Below are 16,728 nucleotides of genomic sequence, written 5' to 3'. Positions count from 1 at the left end.
GTCACGTGTATACATTAGTGCTGTATATTTATTTTTGTAATCCACTGAAATAAAAGGGTAATTAAACATAAATCTTTTCACGGAAATTTTTTGTCAATTTCCTTTTTTTCTCTTGTAATTTAAGAACCTTTGAAATTAATTTTATGAGAAAATGTTATTTCATGATCTAAAATTTTATAGTTTATTTATTAACAGTGAATCTATCAACACTCAGTGTTGTAACTTTTCAAAAAATATACTTACATAACTTTTGAATATAAAGACCAAATCTAAATAGTAATCCAAAAAGTTGATTTGCTTAAATGGACATTATTTCTTGACATACACTTTATTATTTATTTATTTTCAAAAAAAATTACAACAACCATTCGAACAATTTATTTATTTTCAAAAAAAATTACAACAACCATTCGAACAAAAAAAAATTCAAATGTAGTCCATATTTCATATATCTAGACAAATAAAAGAAATCGTGAATAAATACTAACTTTTTAGAGTTTTATATTTTTCTCGATCATTAGTAATGACATAATGTATTTTTTTGTGCGTGTTGGATTGGTTGTGGGGGAGGGGGAGGAGAGAGAGATTGAGTTTTCTCATATTCGAGATTAAATATTTATGTATTGCATCATAAATGCTTTTTTTAAAAAAAATTGATACTCCGTAATAATAATATTTTCTAGAACTAATTTATCGAATAATTTCAGGACAAAAATTTACTCTAAAAAAATTAATATTATTATATAATATTATTGCTTAAATTATTACATTGCTTATTGAGAATCAATTTTTGTATTTTTCAAATATATGCAATGACCAAACATTTTTTTTAATGTCTATGAATGATTTTAAGAAGTTTATTATCCCAATCAAATAATAAACAGATACTGTTCGTAGCGGTTATCTTAAGGTTGGGAAGGGAATAACCTTTCAGTTCACTATCAGTAATTTTATAGCTATCTGAAAACACACTTTCTTTTTATCTTGAGCATCCCGACTATTCCTTAATGTTAGCTCAAACACTAGGCAATATAGAACGAAGTTAGTTCCTAATCCCTACATTTTTTGCAGTGCTTCTTCTATCCATTTCGATCAAAAGCCCCTTATTTTCTTGTCTAAAGGATCTTTTCTTTCGAATTTCTTAATAGAAAGAGAATTTATTGTTCAGAAGAGAATATAAAAAATTCACGAGGAGCTAAAAAAGATTATTACCATCTAGCTATCTCGAAATTCAATGTATGAATAAAGGTCAAATTCAAAAATTAAGGTAATTGAATAGAAATTATCTGAACTTCAAACTTTTGCTCCGAAGTAATAGGTTTGATTATTACTGCAATCCATTATTTTCATTAGTCATACATATATTTACTGGATAGGCATATGCCGTGCTAAGCACGGGCCCAACATTACAACTTACATTTATACAATCATACAAAAATAACTCCACCAATAATCAAATGACATTCGATTCACCTATAAAGATAAACATTTTGCACCTCTGCTTGATTAATGCCAGATTCTTCTCCTATTTTTTTCACTTCTACTTGGACAGCTTTGTTGTGGATCTGATAAATATACTGATACATACATGTTTGTCTATACAAAGAAATGTTTAAGTTCATATATACTTTGGATTTCACATATACCCTTTGCTTATATTAATAAGCACTATATGTGAAACTTAAAGCTTCAATAACTGAGCATGAGGTAAGAGTAAGAGTGTAAACATACAGCTAAAACGGCAATGATAACCTGCCTAGTTGCCCTCAGATTAGCAAAATTCTTGTTACTTGTTCATTCTTCTAAACTCAATATATGATATATGAATGGTAAATCATGTAATGTAAGCATTAACAGATTCAAAAAAAGGGCCAATATATAAACTCATTAACCTCCTAATGGACTCGAAATCTACTTCTTGGCCAATTGGCTCTCCACCAATTCCCTCTTTGTAGTACTCTCATCTCCAGCATCAAGATAGGTCTTTTTTAGGTGATTTGTACATTGTTTTGTGAAAAATTGATGAATAGTCGTAGCTCTCCATTTAGCTTATATCGACCTAGAAATCTTGACTTTACTGCCCATGGTACCTTGTACCTGAATGGAGTTCTTGCTGAGCTTCGAAGCTAATTGTAGTTCAAATGCAAAGGCATTCCTAATTAATGATTTGCAAAGAAGAAAGAAGAAAATAGTGATATATAAATTAGAAAAGGTAAACTTGAAAAGAGAAATTTGTACACGCATATACACCATACAACATAGTGGACAAAAAATGAATGGACTTAAATTTTCAATATCTATACAACAACAACAACCCAGTGAAATCCCACAACATGGGTCTGGGGAGGGTAGAATGTACGCAGACCTTACTCCTACCAAGGTAGGACGGCTGTTTCGTGGAGACACTCGGCTCAGTAAAAGCATAAATGCATAAAAAATGTTAGATAAGAATAGGAAATTAAAAGCTTTATGAGAAAAACAACAAACAAATAACGAATAGATAACAAATAAATACAAATAAAAAATAACGATTAAATAAATAATGATAGCGTCACAGGTAAAATAGAGTAATCAAAGCATAGAAAGTAATAAATAATAACAGAAATAACAGAAATCAGAAGTCACAGCGCAAGAGATCGTAATGCACTACTACGCCTATGAATAGAAAAGAATAACGAGACTATGAACTAGCATTCTACCCTAATGTGGGTCCTCCACACCCTCCTATCTAAGGTCATGTCCTCCGTAAGCTGTAACTGCGCAATGTCCTGTCTAACCACCTCTCCCCAATACTTCTTCGGCCTACCCCTACCTCTTCTGTAACCATCCATGGCCAGCCTCTCACACCTCCGCACTAGGTCATCTGTGGCTCTCCTCTTCACATGTCCATACCATCTCAGTCGCATTTCCCGCATCTTGTCTTCCACCGAGGCCACTCCTACCTTGTCCCGAATAGCCTCATTTCTAATCCTGTCGCTCCTGGTGTGCCCACACATCCATCTCAGCATTCTTATCTCAGCAACTTTCATCTTTTGAATGTAAGAAGTCTTAACTAGCCAACACTCCGCCCCATACAGCATAGCCGGTCTAACCACCACTTTGTAGAACTTGCCCTTAAGTTTTGGTGGCACATTCTTGTCACATAGCACTCCGGAAGCGAGCCTCCATTTCATCCACCCTACCCCAATACGATGTGTGACATCATCGTCAATTTTCCCGCTTCCTTGCATGATAGACCCAAGATACTTGCAACTACTTCCCTTTTGGATGGCCTGAGCACCAAGCCTAACTTCAACGCCAACCTCCTGAGGTGTCTCACTGAACTTGCACTCTAAGTACTCTGTCTTTGTCCTACTCAACTTAAACCCTTTAGACTCCAAGGTATGTCTCCAATCCTCCAGCTTAGCGTTAACTCCGCGGCGAGTCTCATCGATCAGGACTATATCATCCGCGAAAAGCATACACCATGGCACCGCATCTTGAATTTGTCGCGTCAATCCATCTATCACTAAGGCAAATAAAAAAGGACTGAGAGCTGATCCTTGATGCAACACCATCACCACTGGAAAGTGCTTTGAGTCCCCTCCTACTGTCCTTACCCTGGTTTTGGCTCCCTCGTACATGTCCTTGATCACCCTAATGTATGTCAGAGGTACACCTTTAGCCTCCAAACATGTCCATAGTATTTCTCTTGGGACTTTATCATAAGCCTTTTCTAGGTCGATGAATACCATATGCAAGTCCCTCTTCCTCTCCCTATGCTGCTTCACCAGTCTCCTCATAAGATGAATGGCTTCTGTAGTTGAGCATCCCGGCATAAATCCAAACTGGTTCTCTGAAATAGACACGTTTCTCCTCACCCTCATCTCTACCACTCTTTCCCACAGTTTCATAGTATGGCTTAGTAGCTTAATACCTCTATAGTTGTTGCAACTCTAGATATCCCCTTTGTTTTTGTATAGAGGGATCATTACGCTCGACCTCCATTCTTCGGGCATCGTTACCGTTTTAAAGATGACATTAAATAACCTAGTCAACCACTCCAAACCTACCGAGCTCATGCTCTTCCAAAATTCTCCACGAATCTCGTCAGGTCCGATTGCTCTTCCCCAGCGCATCCTACGAACCACACTCTTAACCTCAACGACCTTAATACTCCTGCAATACCCAAAATCGCGACGCCTCCCTGTATGTTCTAAATCTCCCAACACAAAGTCTCTGTCCCCTTCCTCATTCAATAGTTTATGGAAATAGGACTGCCATCTCTGTTTAATGAGGGTCTCGTCTACCAATACTTTTCCATGCTCGTCCTTAATGCACTTCACTTGGTCCACATCGCATGCCCTTCTCTCCCGCGCCCTGGCTAACCTGAACAATTTTCTATCCCCACCTTTCTCTTCTAGTTCAGCATAAAGGCGTTCAAAAGCTGTTGTTTTTGCCATCGAAACCGCCGACTTCGCCTCCTTTCTTGCTATCTTATAAAGTTTCATATTCGTCCACTTCTCCACCTCATCTGTGCTTTCTATCAACTTTGCATACGCCATCTTCTTTGCTTCCACCTTTTCTTGCACTTCTTCGTTCAACCACCAGTCTCCTCGATGCCGACTATGACTACCAGTCGAACCTCCCAACACTTCCCTTGCCACAGTCCTAATACAACTAGCCGTCCTATCCCACATACTGGTCGCATCCCCATTACTATCCCAAGCCCCCATGACCTCCAACTTCTCTCCCATCTCCAGGGCATTTGCAGTGGTCAAACTCCTCCATCGGATCCTAGATCGATCATCCCCAACCCTCTTATTCCTCATCATCTTGATCCCTAAATCCATCACCAAAAGCTTATGTCGGATTGTAAGGTTGTCTATCGGAATGACCTTACAGTCTTTGCAAAGACCTCTATCGACCTTTCTCAGGAGTAAAAAGTCTATCTGAGTCTTAGCCACCGAACTATGGAATGTTACCAAGTGGTCTTCCTTCTTTGGGAAACTCGAATTGGCTATGACCAACCCAAAAGCTCTTGCGAATTCCAAAAGTGAAATGCCTCCTCCATTTCTGACCCCGTAGCCAAAGCCTCCATGCACATCATCATACCCTCCTAAAATAGACCCGATGTGCCCATTGAAATTTTCTCCCACGAAAAGCTTCTCAGTAGGTGGTATATCTCCCACTAACTCGTCCAAATCCTCCCAAAAGCGCCTCTTATCCTCCTTTCTTAAGCCCGCTTGTGGCGCATAAGCACTAATAATGTTGAATGTGTTTCCTTCAACGATCACCTTAATCGACATCATCCTATCGTTGACTCTCCTAACCTCTACCACCTGATCCCTTAGATCATTGTCTACTAAAATGCCTACCCCATTCCTATATTTCGATCTACCTGAAAACCAAAGCTTATACCCGTCTACCTCCCTAGCTTTAGAACCTACTCATTTGGTCTCTTGGACACAAGCTATATTAATCTTTCTCTTCTTTAGAATCTTAACTAGCTCTATGGATTTGCCCGTTAACGTTCCAATGTTCCAAGAACCAACTCTCAGTCTAGACGCTCCTTTAACCCACTTACCCCTCTTTACCCTCGTCCCCGACCCCGTCCCTGAATGAGAACATGACCTTAGTCTACCATCACTATCTAAAGCCACGAAAATACGTAGGAATTAATAAGTTATTCAAAAATTTAAAGTTAGCAAAATGCAACGATAAGTGTATGAACAAAAATATAGGTAAACCGGAGGTACCAACTCCAGTTGAAAATAACCTGATTCACGCCGGAAACACTGTTCACGCCGGAAACACTGTTCACGCAGAAAAACACTGTTTACGCCGTAAAAATGGAAAACCGCGAGACGACGTCGGAAATCAATAGATCTAGGCCAAATCTGAACAGATCTGGAGGTATTCGTTGGAAAACAAGCAAAAGGAAAGAAAAAGAAAAAGAAAGAAGAAGAAGAAGTAGTTCCGGATCCGGATCTGAAAGTTCTCCTGGCAGAGAACAAATAATATCTATTGGCTGTTTAGAAAGAAGAGCAGAGGAACTTCGAGGAGGCAATGGGTAAGAAATAGGTAAGCCTTATAACTCAACCATTACTTTGCAATTAGATGTAAACCATGAATTTACTCCAATATGGTTGCTCCATAAGAAACCGACATTGGCAACTTTCTACAAAGACCTGGAAGGTTACGGTCACACAACGATGAAAATAAAGTCCATACCTTCCAAAGGTATAAGAGTGGCAACAAATATCATCTATGGAATTGAAAGAACAACTGGATAATCCTTGAATCGTGAATGTTAACCTGTTAGTACGAATCACCAGAGTAAAACTCAAATTGAAATTCTGAACTTCTAAAAAAAAAATCAGAAATGAAACACAAGATTGAAATATTCCGTATATAGATCGATATATAATTTAAGCATTCAAAAAATGGTAGAAGAACAAACAAAAGGGAACTCATTCACAAGAGTGGATAAAACTTCAGCCTGAGAAAACAAAATTATTCACCTTATAATGGTCAAGCAGTAATAACCTTTTCAATTTGAGTATCAGCACAACTAAATTTGTTGCAGTGACAAAATAATTCAACTACATATGAGTTGTGTGTCACATTTCACGACCCTGCAGATATACAAGTATTTTTCATATCAAAAAAAGAACATGACAGCGGCATAGGATGGAAGAAATCAAAATTGATAACATACATGCTTGTGTTTCCAGATACTGCCACTAAGTTCATATAATATGTACTTCATTCCTCCGAGTTCTTGTCCAAGGATGGAATCCTCAGTTTCTTTTTTTAAACTACCTAATATTCAATTTTTCTTTAATACCATAGCAAACTAAAAGGATTTCAAACTGCTTCTTTATACCCTATTCAGAGTACCAAAGGTGTGTTAAAAGAACATTAAGGGTCTTGCACACAAGAAAGCAGCCAAAACAGAAGAGAATATCATAATCGGGCTTACCGTAAAAAAATAACTTAGAGCTTGTTTGGATTGGCTTAAAAGTTGGTTTGACCAATTTTTAAGTCATTTTTAGCTTATGAGAGTATTTGGCAAATTTAAAAATGACTTAAAAAAAGTTAAAATTAACTTAAAATAAGTTAAAAATCAAAACTAGGACTCTCCCTACTTTTTATTTTTTTTAACTTATAAGTCATTTAAGTTTGACTTTTCATTTTTTGACTTAAAAACTATTTTTTTTTCAGTCAATCCAAATGGGCTCTTACACCTATCTTTGATGAAAGAAGTCGCAGGTTTGGGTAAATTTAAAATAGTGGCATCAACATTATAGTATAATTTTTTAAAGCTTGTTCCTATCTCATGTATAGGTATTTTGAAAAAGGATCATATTGCAACTCTTATTAAAAAAGTGTTCCTATCCCTTTTCCTCATCTCTTACCTGAATTGACAGAGGATAAATCCATTTTTTTTTCTAATAAACAGTCCTATTTGACCGCTAAAAATTATTTTTCAATTCACAACTTTGTACACTATTTCAGGTGTACACACAGCTATGTACCAGTAACTATTGGTAGAGATACATGTTGATGCAATTTTCTTGTAAGATCTTACAACACTGATCGATTTCTAGAATTAACACCACTTCTGATACCACTATACTAACAACCAGTCAGCTTACAAAGACATTACACTCCTCAACTCCAAACATTGAACTAAATTTTGTCTGAAAAATGAAAGAATTTCAACTATAGTTATTGCATAAGTTTTGACGATAAAAGAAATCAATTATAGGATAGATAAGGAAATAGTGAAATATATCCATTGTTATTCAGGATGCAACCTGACAGCTTGTTTGTGGACCATTTGTTAGTAAGTTACAAGATAAAATAGTAAAGAAGTAATTTAACCTCTCGACTTTCATAAAATCAAAAGGAATTACATGCTCGAATAATGCTTTCTAAGCAAAGAATTATGTTGGATAAAATTTCTAACATTCACTATTTAATGAATTTATAAGACTGAAAAGAATTAAAGTCCGTTTGGATAAGCTTTTTTTAAGTTGGAAATCTCAGCTTTTCACTTTCAGCTTATTTTAAGTTATTTAAAATTATTGTTCAAAAGCAGTTTAGCCTATCCGAACAGACTCAAGACTCAAGTATATTCCTGAACCTTTCAAAAGGTTAAACATTTGTCTAGAAAACCAAATGAACTATACTTTGAGAAACTGTTCCGATTGAAAGAGTTCTGCATCATTTTCACCATGTGAAAGAAAGTAACAAAGGACAACACTATTATTAGGGACTTCCACTCCAATATACTCATTTCGTTTTCCATAATGAAGGCAAACAAAAGGAATAAAAATAGCATAAGGATATAAAAACAAAAATTCCATAATTAGTTAGACGACATATTCACGTCGTAACTACGGATGAAATCAAATTACTAAACTTTGAAAAATACTCTAAAACTCAAAATCAAAATAACTGATAGAATACAAATGCATTACTGACCTCAAAGAATTTTGTTCACATGGTCTTCTTCTATTCTCATTGAGTTACTTTTAGCATCACAGGTTGCTACCAAATTAATGCAAAACAGTCATGAAAACAAGCATGTGCAAAACTCTTTTTAAGGAGCCAAAGGCTTAAGAAATTCAATTATTGTGTTTTTGTATTGGAACCAGCGGTGATGGAGGACGATTAGACTAAGGATAAAAGGCAAAATCTCTAAAACAATGACTCATCGCAGGATGCTCAGATCTCTAAAACAGTAGTATGGTGAGAATTCATGAGGGGCCCAAAACATTAGTGGCCTAAAGCCAAAATTGTATGAAGTTTCTTATAGCCAATCCATTTAATCTTATATGAGAACTTTACATTTTCTACAAATAATAGTTAATATTATGAACCTTGAACCATACCAGATAGGCAAAGTGTAACTGCAGTACATAATATCAGAAAGTGACCCAAGACCTAATCCATTTGTCAGCCCTTCATTTGAACCTGAATGGTAAGCTTTAATAAGGGACTCGTTATAGCTGGCCGCAGCTTGCTTCTCATCTGTAAATGATGCAGCCTGAGGAGGAAAAAAGATACATATCATACTTCTACTGGAGGTGATTTTCTGAGAAAGTGAAAAAAATTGCTCTACTCCCATGCAAATTTCATCAGAGCATGGCATCCCAATAATTTAAACTTATATGACATACTATTCTAATAGAGACAATTATCAGTTCAACCACCGTTATTACCTTGGCATAAACATCTTGTCCACGGACACCATTCTAAATAGGATCAGGGATATAAATTCCTCTACCTTCCGCAGTTAAGGAAATAACATCAAGTATAGAAAGAGCACTATATCCTCCCAAAGTATCTTTTATGCAAAAAGTGAGTTACTATGTAATAGTTTCACAAAAAAGCACTTAGTAGAGTTGCTTTTCAACATGAGTACCTTTTCACCTATTGCTCCTTGTATAAGAAGAGTGTCACCAGACATCTGCCCAACCACCTCTCTGTATTTCTTTCCTTATCATAGAAAGCAATATCTTGCTGCAAAATAGCTTTTAGATAGAGACTTCTTATTCGAGAAGCCTGTCTTTCACCAGAGATCATCCAACAAGCAATCTCTGAACAACACTCATATTAATTTAAACTTCAATAATAATTCACAATTGCCTAAGCTTAGTAAGGGCAGAATGAAACCTTACCCAAAAAAATGCAACTGCTCCACATCACAAAAGTAAGTAGACAAATTTCAGTGAGACCTACATGAAATTACACATATAATTAGAAGATCTCATTTTCAGGAGGGTACTACTCAGTTTACAATAGATAAAATAAGGAGTTACGGTATTTGAAAAATGTTTATGAAAGCATTACCCTGGAGACTATAAGCATATAATGTGAGGATTGATAACCAGGTAAAACGTTTAAGTATGGAGAGCTCAGCAATATATATGTCGCAGCCAAAGGTTTCTCATTTTCATCTTTTAACTGTGAGTTGTATGTTGGAAGAAATTGAAGTTTCTTATTGCGCACCTTTTCTTATATTGCTATTTTCTGTCTCTTTTGGGACTATTACAATCATGCAAGGAAAAAAAATAGAAATTGCTTCATGGATTACCTAAGCTTTATTTTTAAAATGATGATGTTGATTATTGAAATTTTTTAACCTGCTGCTGATTTAGGTGCTTCCTCACCAAATATGTTACTTACTTGGCTAAGTCATACCTTGAAGGTCTTGCAATATCGTCATTCTAAGATCAAATCATTTTTATTGGAACCAATTTGATGATGCAACTATCAAGAAAGGAATAGATGAGAAAAGGAAGATACATCTATGAAGAATAAATAGGATGAAGAAAAGGATATGCTGGAGAAAGTTGGAAAAGAACAATGAGCTTATTTGTATAGCGAAAAAGATTGACTACTTCCATTATGTTGTTGCGAGCAAATGCCACTATTTGGTAGATGTAGACAAGTAAACTAACTCTCCAATGATCGAGACCACAGAATAATCAAGTTCACAAGCAAGACACGGGAACTAAAGAGAGAAATCACTTCAGAAATTATATAAAACAGTATTCAAGCACCCCCAAAACTATACTTTCTACAGAGTGCAAATTTTATTTTTATGTTGACTACACTTTAAAATTAGTAAAATAGGGAGGAATATAATGCTAAAAATTAGTCTTCCCGCGAACTGATAAACCCCATTCACCAATATCAACAAACAAAAGGTACCAAGATTAAAGAAATATTCAACTCCTTGGATCCGAGATAAGGAGTTGATTTCTCATTTGATCACTCAAATCAACTAATAGTTATTATCTCAAAAAGTCACCTTTTTGTTGGAAAAAATTGAAATTTAAAAAATATGGCTTTGTGAGATAATAACTACCCATTAGTTGAGCGACCATATGAAAAATTAACCCAAAAAGAAAGAGACATTAGAAGCCATTTGCCGAAGCACAAATACCAATTATATTATAGAAATATAACATTAAAAATCTAGTAGCAGCACATATACCTAACTTCTACAACTCATGAATTAAGAATTATCACAACAACAAGGTCTACTCGACACGAATTCCGCGTTAATGAAACTTTTCACAAGAATCTTTCACAAAATTATCAATCTCATTCTAACTAAGGATTCTTGTAGTTCCGGAGGATCCAACTACAAATAGATATATGAAAATTCAAGAAATTCGTTTTCAAAAACCCGGGATTTCAGAGGCGAACGACGACATAAAGGTTCTCCAAGTCATCCGTGGCGGCCGGGCAAGCTCTCCGTCGAATTCATTTCAGTTTAGTCGATATGAAAGCTAGCAGAGCTCATATCGCATTTGAAAGCAAGTGAGATATCACTATTGATTGATTGATTGATAGAAAGCCCTAAAGAGCTACCACTTCCTCATGAATTTATCTTGAATCGAGATCTTTTGGCTCAACTTTATCCCACCGAGGGAGCAACGTACCCCCTTGGTTTCGGGGTGGACCTTTTCACTCTATTTATTATATACGCTTAGCGAACCAGGAAAGGAGGGCTTTCCCCCCTTCCGCCCGACTCCTTGGTCTTAAGAACGTTGGTATTGTAATTATATAGACTATGCTTCCATACCAGAAAATTTTTAAAATTCTTTTTTGATTTTGGAGTTCTCAACAACAAATACCTACCCCTCTATTAGAATAGAAGCTCGTAGCATTGGTCCCGATAAACCTCAATTTAATGTCTTGTCTCTCCCAATAATGCCTACACCTTCAACTAGTTCCAATGACTTAAGCCTCTTTCTTCTTCTTATAGGGCGTTTAAAGAGCGTGACTCTTTAGTCTAATTAAGTTCCAATTTGAAAAATGAAAAGACCCCATTTGATTCAATTCATGAATTAGCCCACAGGCTTCCGCTCTTCTTTCTCAAGGGTTGAACATAGCAATTTTAAAAAACTTTAGAAGTTCAATCGTATCTCAAATACTTCATTAAGAACAAAATTACAGCACAATGCACTATAATATGCAAACAGTTAAAGAATGTAGATGTCAACCAAACTAAACTTTAAATTAATTTACTGAATTGCCTAAAAAAAGTAACACATAGATGAAAATAAATGAAGATTACTCATCTCAGATAGAGCTTGAGAGGAATGAAATCTCAAGAGAAGGAGTAATGTTGAAGTCAATTTTTGTGTGGAGTTGAAGGGACTGCTATGAAAGGTTTAGATCAGAAAAAGGAGAGAAGTGGAAAAAGCAGTACATATTTCTATGGCAGTAGTACACGAGACTAATTGCTAGAATCTCAAAAGTATTGAGAACATGCCCTTTAAAGTTGGGGCTTTGAAGCAAACATTTGATGATATGGAAAATTAGAAAAATTGTTTGTCGAAGCGTGATCAATTTGCGCACTGGGTTTCTACTTTCAGAAGGTTCAAATCATTGAAAACGACATTTCTCAAATTCTTCCCAACTCATTAGGCCCTTGGTTCATTTAAGTTGATAATATCATAATTGTGCTTCACCTAACATATGAAATCCAGCCACTTTAACCTTTTTCGCTTCGGTTGTATGTTGATTTTCAAAAAATTATTCACAAATGCCCAAATTAATGGGTCATTTGTGCCATTGTAAGTACAAAAATTCATCTTTGCATACTTTGCTACTGTCGAATATGAATTACCACTTGTTGGATGATTCTGATGGGCCAGTTGAATAGGCTTATTGCTTCTAGTAGATCTACCTGTCGTCGGGCTCGACTCAGTTCCATAGGTTGCAGATTTTGTGGAGCCAATTCAGACCACATAGTTCAAATGACAGCAATTTATATCAAGAATACTCATCGCTAATCAACTTAAGTAAGGAAACTAAGAAGAGAGCTCACTACATTGCAGCTTGTGAAAAATATTGTAGGAGTATAACCTAAGGCTATGAGTAACAACTATTTGTATTTTTACATACATTATCCAGAAGGATGCATTATTGATACAACATAACACGTCAAATCAAGTACACAGTGAAATACATATGTAGTTTCACTTCAACTCTACCAAACATGAAATTTTCTCACCATTTAATCTTTAAAAATATGCAAATTCTCGATCAAAAAATAGAATTTCACTGTCAAGCATAATTATGATTAAAGATAGCATGATTCACATAAGTAATAACTTTCCGCGAACATCATAGTATGCTATATTAGCTCAAGTTCTGAAGCAGTCATCTTACAGGTCACATAGTGAAATATTTGTGGCTCTTTAATAACCATGTGCATCAGATTGTATTGTTCCAATAAGAGTGTGCCAAATCCATCGGCAATAATCCAAAATTTTTTACGTGTTCATTGTGAAAGAAAACATCAACTAACATCGGAATAATTTACTAATCTGCATACATTTAGTGAGAAAGTCGAACTTAGACAATCCACAACAAAATTGATATTGGACTTGGCTTCTTCAAGATATATTGTACAAATTCTTTAGTTAAATCTGCATATAGATCTTCCACAAATATAATTAAATCCGAGCTACATATTATGACAGATATATACAATTGTTGGATTTATATGAAGCCATTAAAATTTATGCAGTAAGAATTTTACCTCATTGCTCTCAGACAGTCAATAAGACGAAGTTGGAAAATGAAAGATCATATCCACCAATGCTATTTTTCAAATTACAACTGAAAACAAAGTCGATCATCTATTATAGCTTAATTCGAACTTCTCGTGAGATGAAAAATTACGGATGGAATGAAAGAAAAATCAAATATAAAATTATTAAATAAACAGAAACACGACGACTCACACCTATAAAGGAAACCATGAATAGGAAGAAATTAAAATAGAATGTAAACAACTATCATTTAAAAATCGTGACAAAGAAAATAAAAGAAGTTATAGGCAGTTTACCAAGTAGATGCTATGTGAAGAAAATAAAGATGACCGAGATAGGTAACATAGGCCTACATGAAAGTTTTGTTTAAAAAATGCATAAATCTCCATAGGTTAAAAGTATAAAATGCCCTCAATGTATTTTTTATCGTCAATGAGCACACACAACGAACATGGAATCTTTTTTCCAGATTTCTATATAACAGAAATTTAAAGAATTACGGAGTTCAAAAGTGAACATAGAAAGACATGAAAGTTAATACTAAAATGGACATGTAAAAATAATCTTGATAAGTAGTAACTTTGCGCATCTATACATACAGCACATCAGCTAATATATGCATTACATGTTCATGAATATGAGATTTTCACTGGATATGTTGTTGTTGTGGTGCTCAAGAACATGATCTCATCTATCAGCCAGGCACAAAATTGAAAAGAGATCACCAAAAGAATGAACCTCATTTTCCTTTGCAGCTATCTAACATGCAAAACTGTTTTTTAATTGAGGCTGCTTTCTGCTTTTTTCGGATGAAAGGAAAAGGCTTGAGCATTTGAAAAGGCTACTGAAGAGATTGATGGACCATCGACACTCACATAGTAAGAGTAATATAGTGATACAGAGATGCAAAGAAACATTTTTCAGTATATATACTTATAGGCATCTTCATGTCGTTCCCACTTACATGCCCTTCAATTTAATAGACTTTTGACAAGCTCTCCACCGGGTTTTTTTGAAACTCAAGTCTCTGCCAATGAACACTATACAGACTCGACCTCAAAGTAATGATCGATTGATGTGGCCGAACAAATTATAGCACAGTTATTAAAAGCTTCATTATCGACATTTATAATCACATTAAATTAAAAAAAATCAAACTATTAAATCAATCACTAATTTTTTCGAAAAATTATAGTTCAAATAAGCAAATCCAACCTAGATGGAAAATAATATAATAAGAGCCGACATCGAAAATAAATGACAGTGTTTTTACTGATCAATACGCTGAAACAAAACTTGTATAAGACATAGTATAGGTGAACTTAACCATTTCTTGTTAGAAAGAGAAATGGATTATATGAGGGTTCAATTTATAACAAAGCTGAGAGCTAATGAAAAAAATAGAAGCGTTTAGGATAACTAGGAAGCACTTATCGGAGCCGAAAAGACAAAACAAACAGACGCAGAAACAATTGACAAGTACCACACAACCAAAAATTGACTCTTTGGGAGAAATCAATTGATATATCCTTGGCTCGTAGGAATTAGAAGAGACATATAATTAACATAAAAATTCACCTATTTAATTAAAGGAAAAACCCATGAAACATGAATTCAGGGCATGCAACAAACAACAACGGAAGCACTAAATAAACAGTAAAATTGAAACAAAAATCAAGCTAATCGAATGGAAAATCGACAAAAGGAGACATGAAACCAAAAAGAAATTAAGCATAAACAAATAGAGGAAGATGGAGAAGGAACTGTTAGAGGCTAGTTAGAAATCGAAGTAGAAATTTTGTGCTTAACCTTTGTCACCATGGAGGAACTAATCGTGCAAGAGAGAAACGCATAAGAGAAGGAATGCTATTGTGTCTAGACTCTGGATGCTTGTTCTCCCTCTCTCTATATATAAAGATTAGTTTGAGCAAAATATTTAGAATGTCTTCTGGACTAGACCCCCCCTATTCCACAAGTAGTTGGAGACCTGGAGGGTCGGAAACCCCAACGGGAATACGTTTAGATGAGCTTAAAAATAGTAATTTTATGTATGAAATACTTTTAGAATTTTGAAGTATTGAAAATTATTTTTATAAATAAGCAGTTGAGTGTTTGGATAAAAGTGCTGAGGAAAATGATGTGAATTTTAGGATTAAAAGAATAAAAAGGTAGTTTGGAAATTTAGTTAAAATATAAGGAATATAAAAGTAATTTCTATGGTCAAAGAAAATAATTTTAAGCATTTAGAAAAAAAAAAGTTAGGAATCCTAACTTTTCATTATTGAGTGATTTTAAGAACTTTATGACTTTAAGTTAACATTAGACGAACACGTCCAAAAGCTAAAAGGGGGCTTTAAATTGGTTTTGACCAACTTAAAGCCCATTCAAACGGGCTCCTAAAAACATAGTGAAAAAATTACCTTTTTAGCCTTGGTCGTCCTTGGCTTAGCTTTTCTATATAATAGAAATACTCTGCTCCTTTTAAAAACTTAACTGAATTATTATTATTTCTTTTAATTTTAATTTGATATTATTACTCTTCATCTCACCATAATAATTTCGCTATATATCCACTTTACTATATAGTAGAAACTTCTATAAGCACATACCTATTTATCGACATGTGTGCTTGCAGTCAGGGGTGATTTTTTAAAAATGTATGGGCCGACTTCGATATTCTTCGACATGTCTACTTATAGTCAAAGGTATTTCTGAAAAATATGGTACTGTATTCATTTTAATTTTTTGTCTTATTTTTTTTAATCTGTTATAAATTTGGAAGTTAGTTAAAAATAACATAAGTTAGAATAAGTGATAACTTAAAAATATTTTGTTTTATATTTAAATTTATGTAGAAAGTAGTAAAGTACCATAATTTTTTTGTGTTTTAGCAATTCTTTAATTACAACTTTACACGTGACATATTTAATACTACAAAATTAATAAACATTCTTAAATTATATGTCAATTCAAAATAGACCAAACAAATTGAACGGGGAAGTATTATTATAAAAGTGAATATGAAAGAAAATAAATTTATTTTAATTTTTAAAAATAATAGATAGGATAATTATTGTTATATCCCAAAAAGAAACTATTTATAATTGGATACTCATTACTTTCATACCCCTTATTTTTAACTATTTCCCGTATCTAATAC

The 16,728-nt window shown here is 34.5% G+C and overlaps 1 protein-coding gene across 3 annotated transcripts; it reads right to left on the bottom strand.

Annotated features, from left to right (window-relative positions):
* Positions 1–1,535: 1,535 nt before the first annotated feature.
* Positions 1,536–15,497, bottom strand: LOC129873200 (uncharacterized). Of its 3 annotated transcripts, none has more exons than XR_008762672.1 (8): positions 15,378–15,497; positions 13,556–13,635; positions 9,672–9,728; positions 9,416–9,513; positions 8,883–9,037; positions 6,504–6,617; positions 6,214–6,297; positions 1,536–2,155 (listed from the first exon to the last, which is right to left on the bottom strand). XR_008762672.1 is itself a non-coding variant. In XM_055948243.1 (7 exons), the coding sequence occupies exons 4-7, from the start codon at positions 9,458–9,460 to the stop codon at positions 2,050–2,052; spliced, it is 390 nt and encodes a 129-aa protein (XP_055804218.1). In that variant the 5' UTR covers positions 9,461–9,590; positions 9,672–9,728; positions 13,556–13,635; positions 15,378–15,497; the 3' UTR covers positions 1,537–2,049. The 3 variants fall into 3 exon arrangements, 1 of the variants encoding a protein (XP_055804218.1); XR_008762671.1 differs by having other exon boundaries at positions 1,539–2,155; positions 9,416–9,590; XM_055948243.1 differs by lacking the exon at positions 6,504–6,617 and having other exon boundaries at positions 1,537–2,155; positions 9,416–9,590.
* Positions 15,498–16,728: the final 1,231 nt, after the last annotated feature.

The sequence above is a fragment of the Solanum dulcamara genome, chromosome 11 (assembly GCF_947179165.1).
Source record: "Solanum dulcamara chromosome 11, daSolDulc1.2, whole genome shotgun sequence".
NCBI classification, from domain to species: domain Eukaryota; kingdom Viridiplantae; phylum Streptophyta; class Magnoliopsida; order Solanales; family Solanaceae; genus Solanum; species Solanum dulcamara.
Note: the sequence above shows the minus strand (reverse complement) of the source record. Positions and strands in the feature narration are given on the sequence as shown.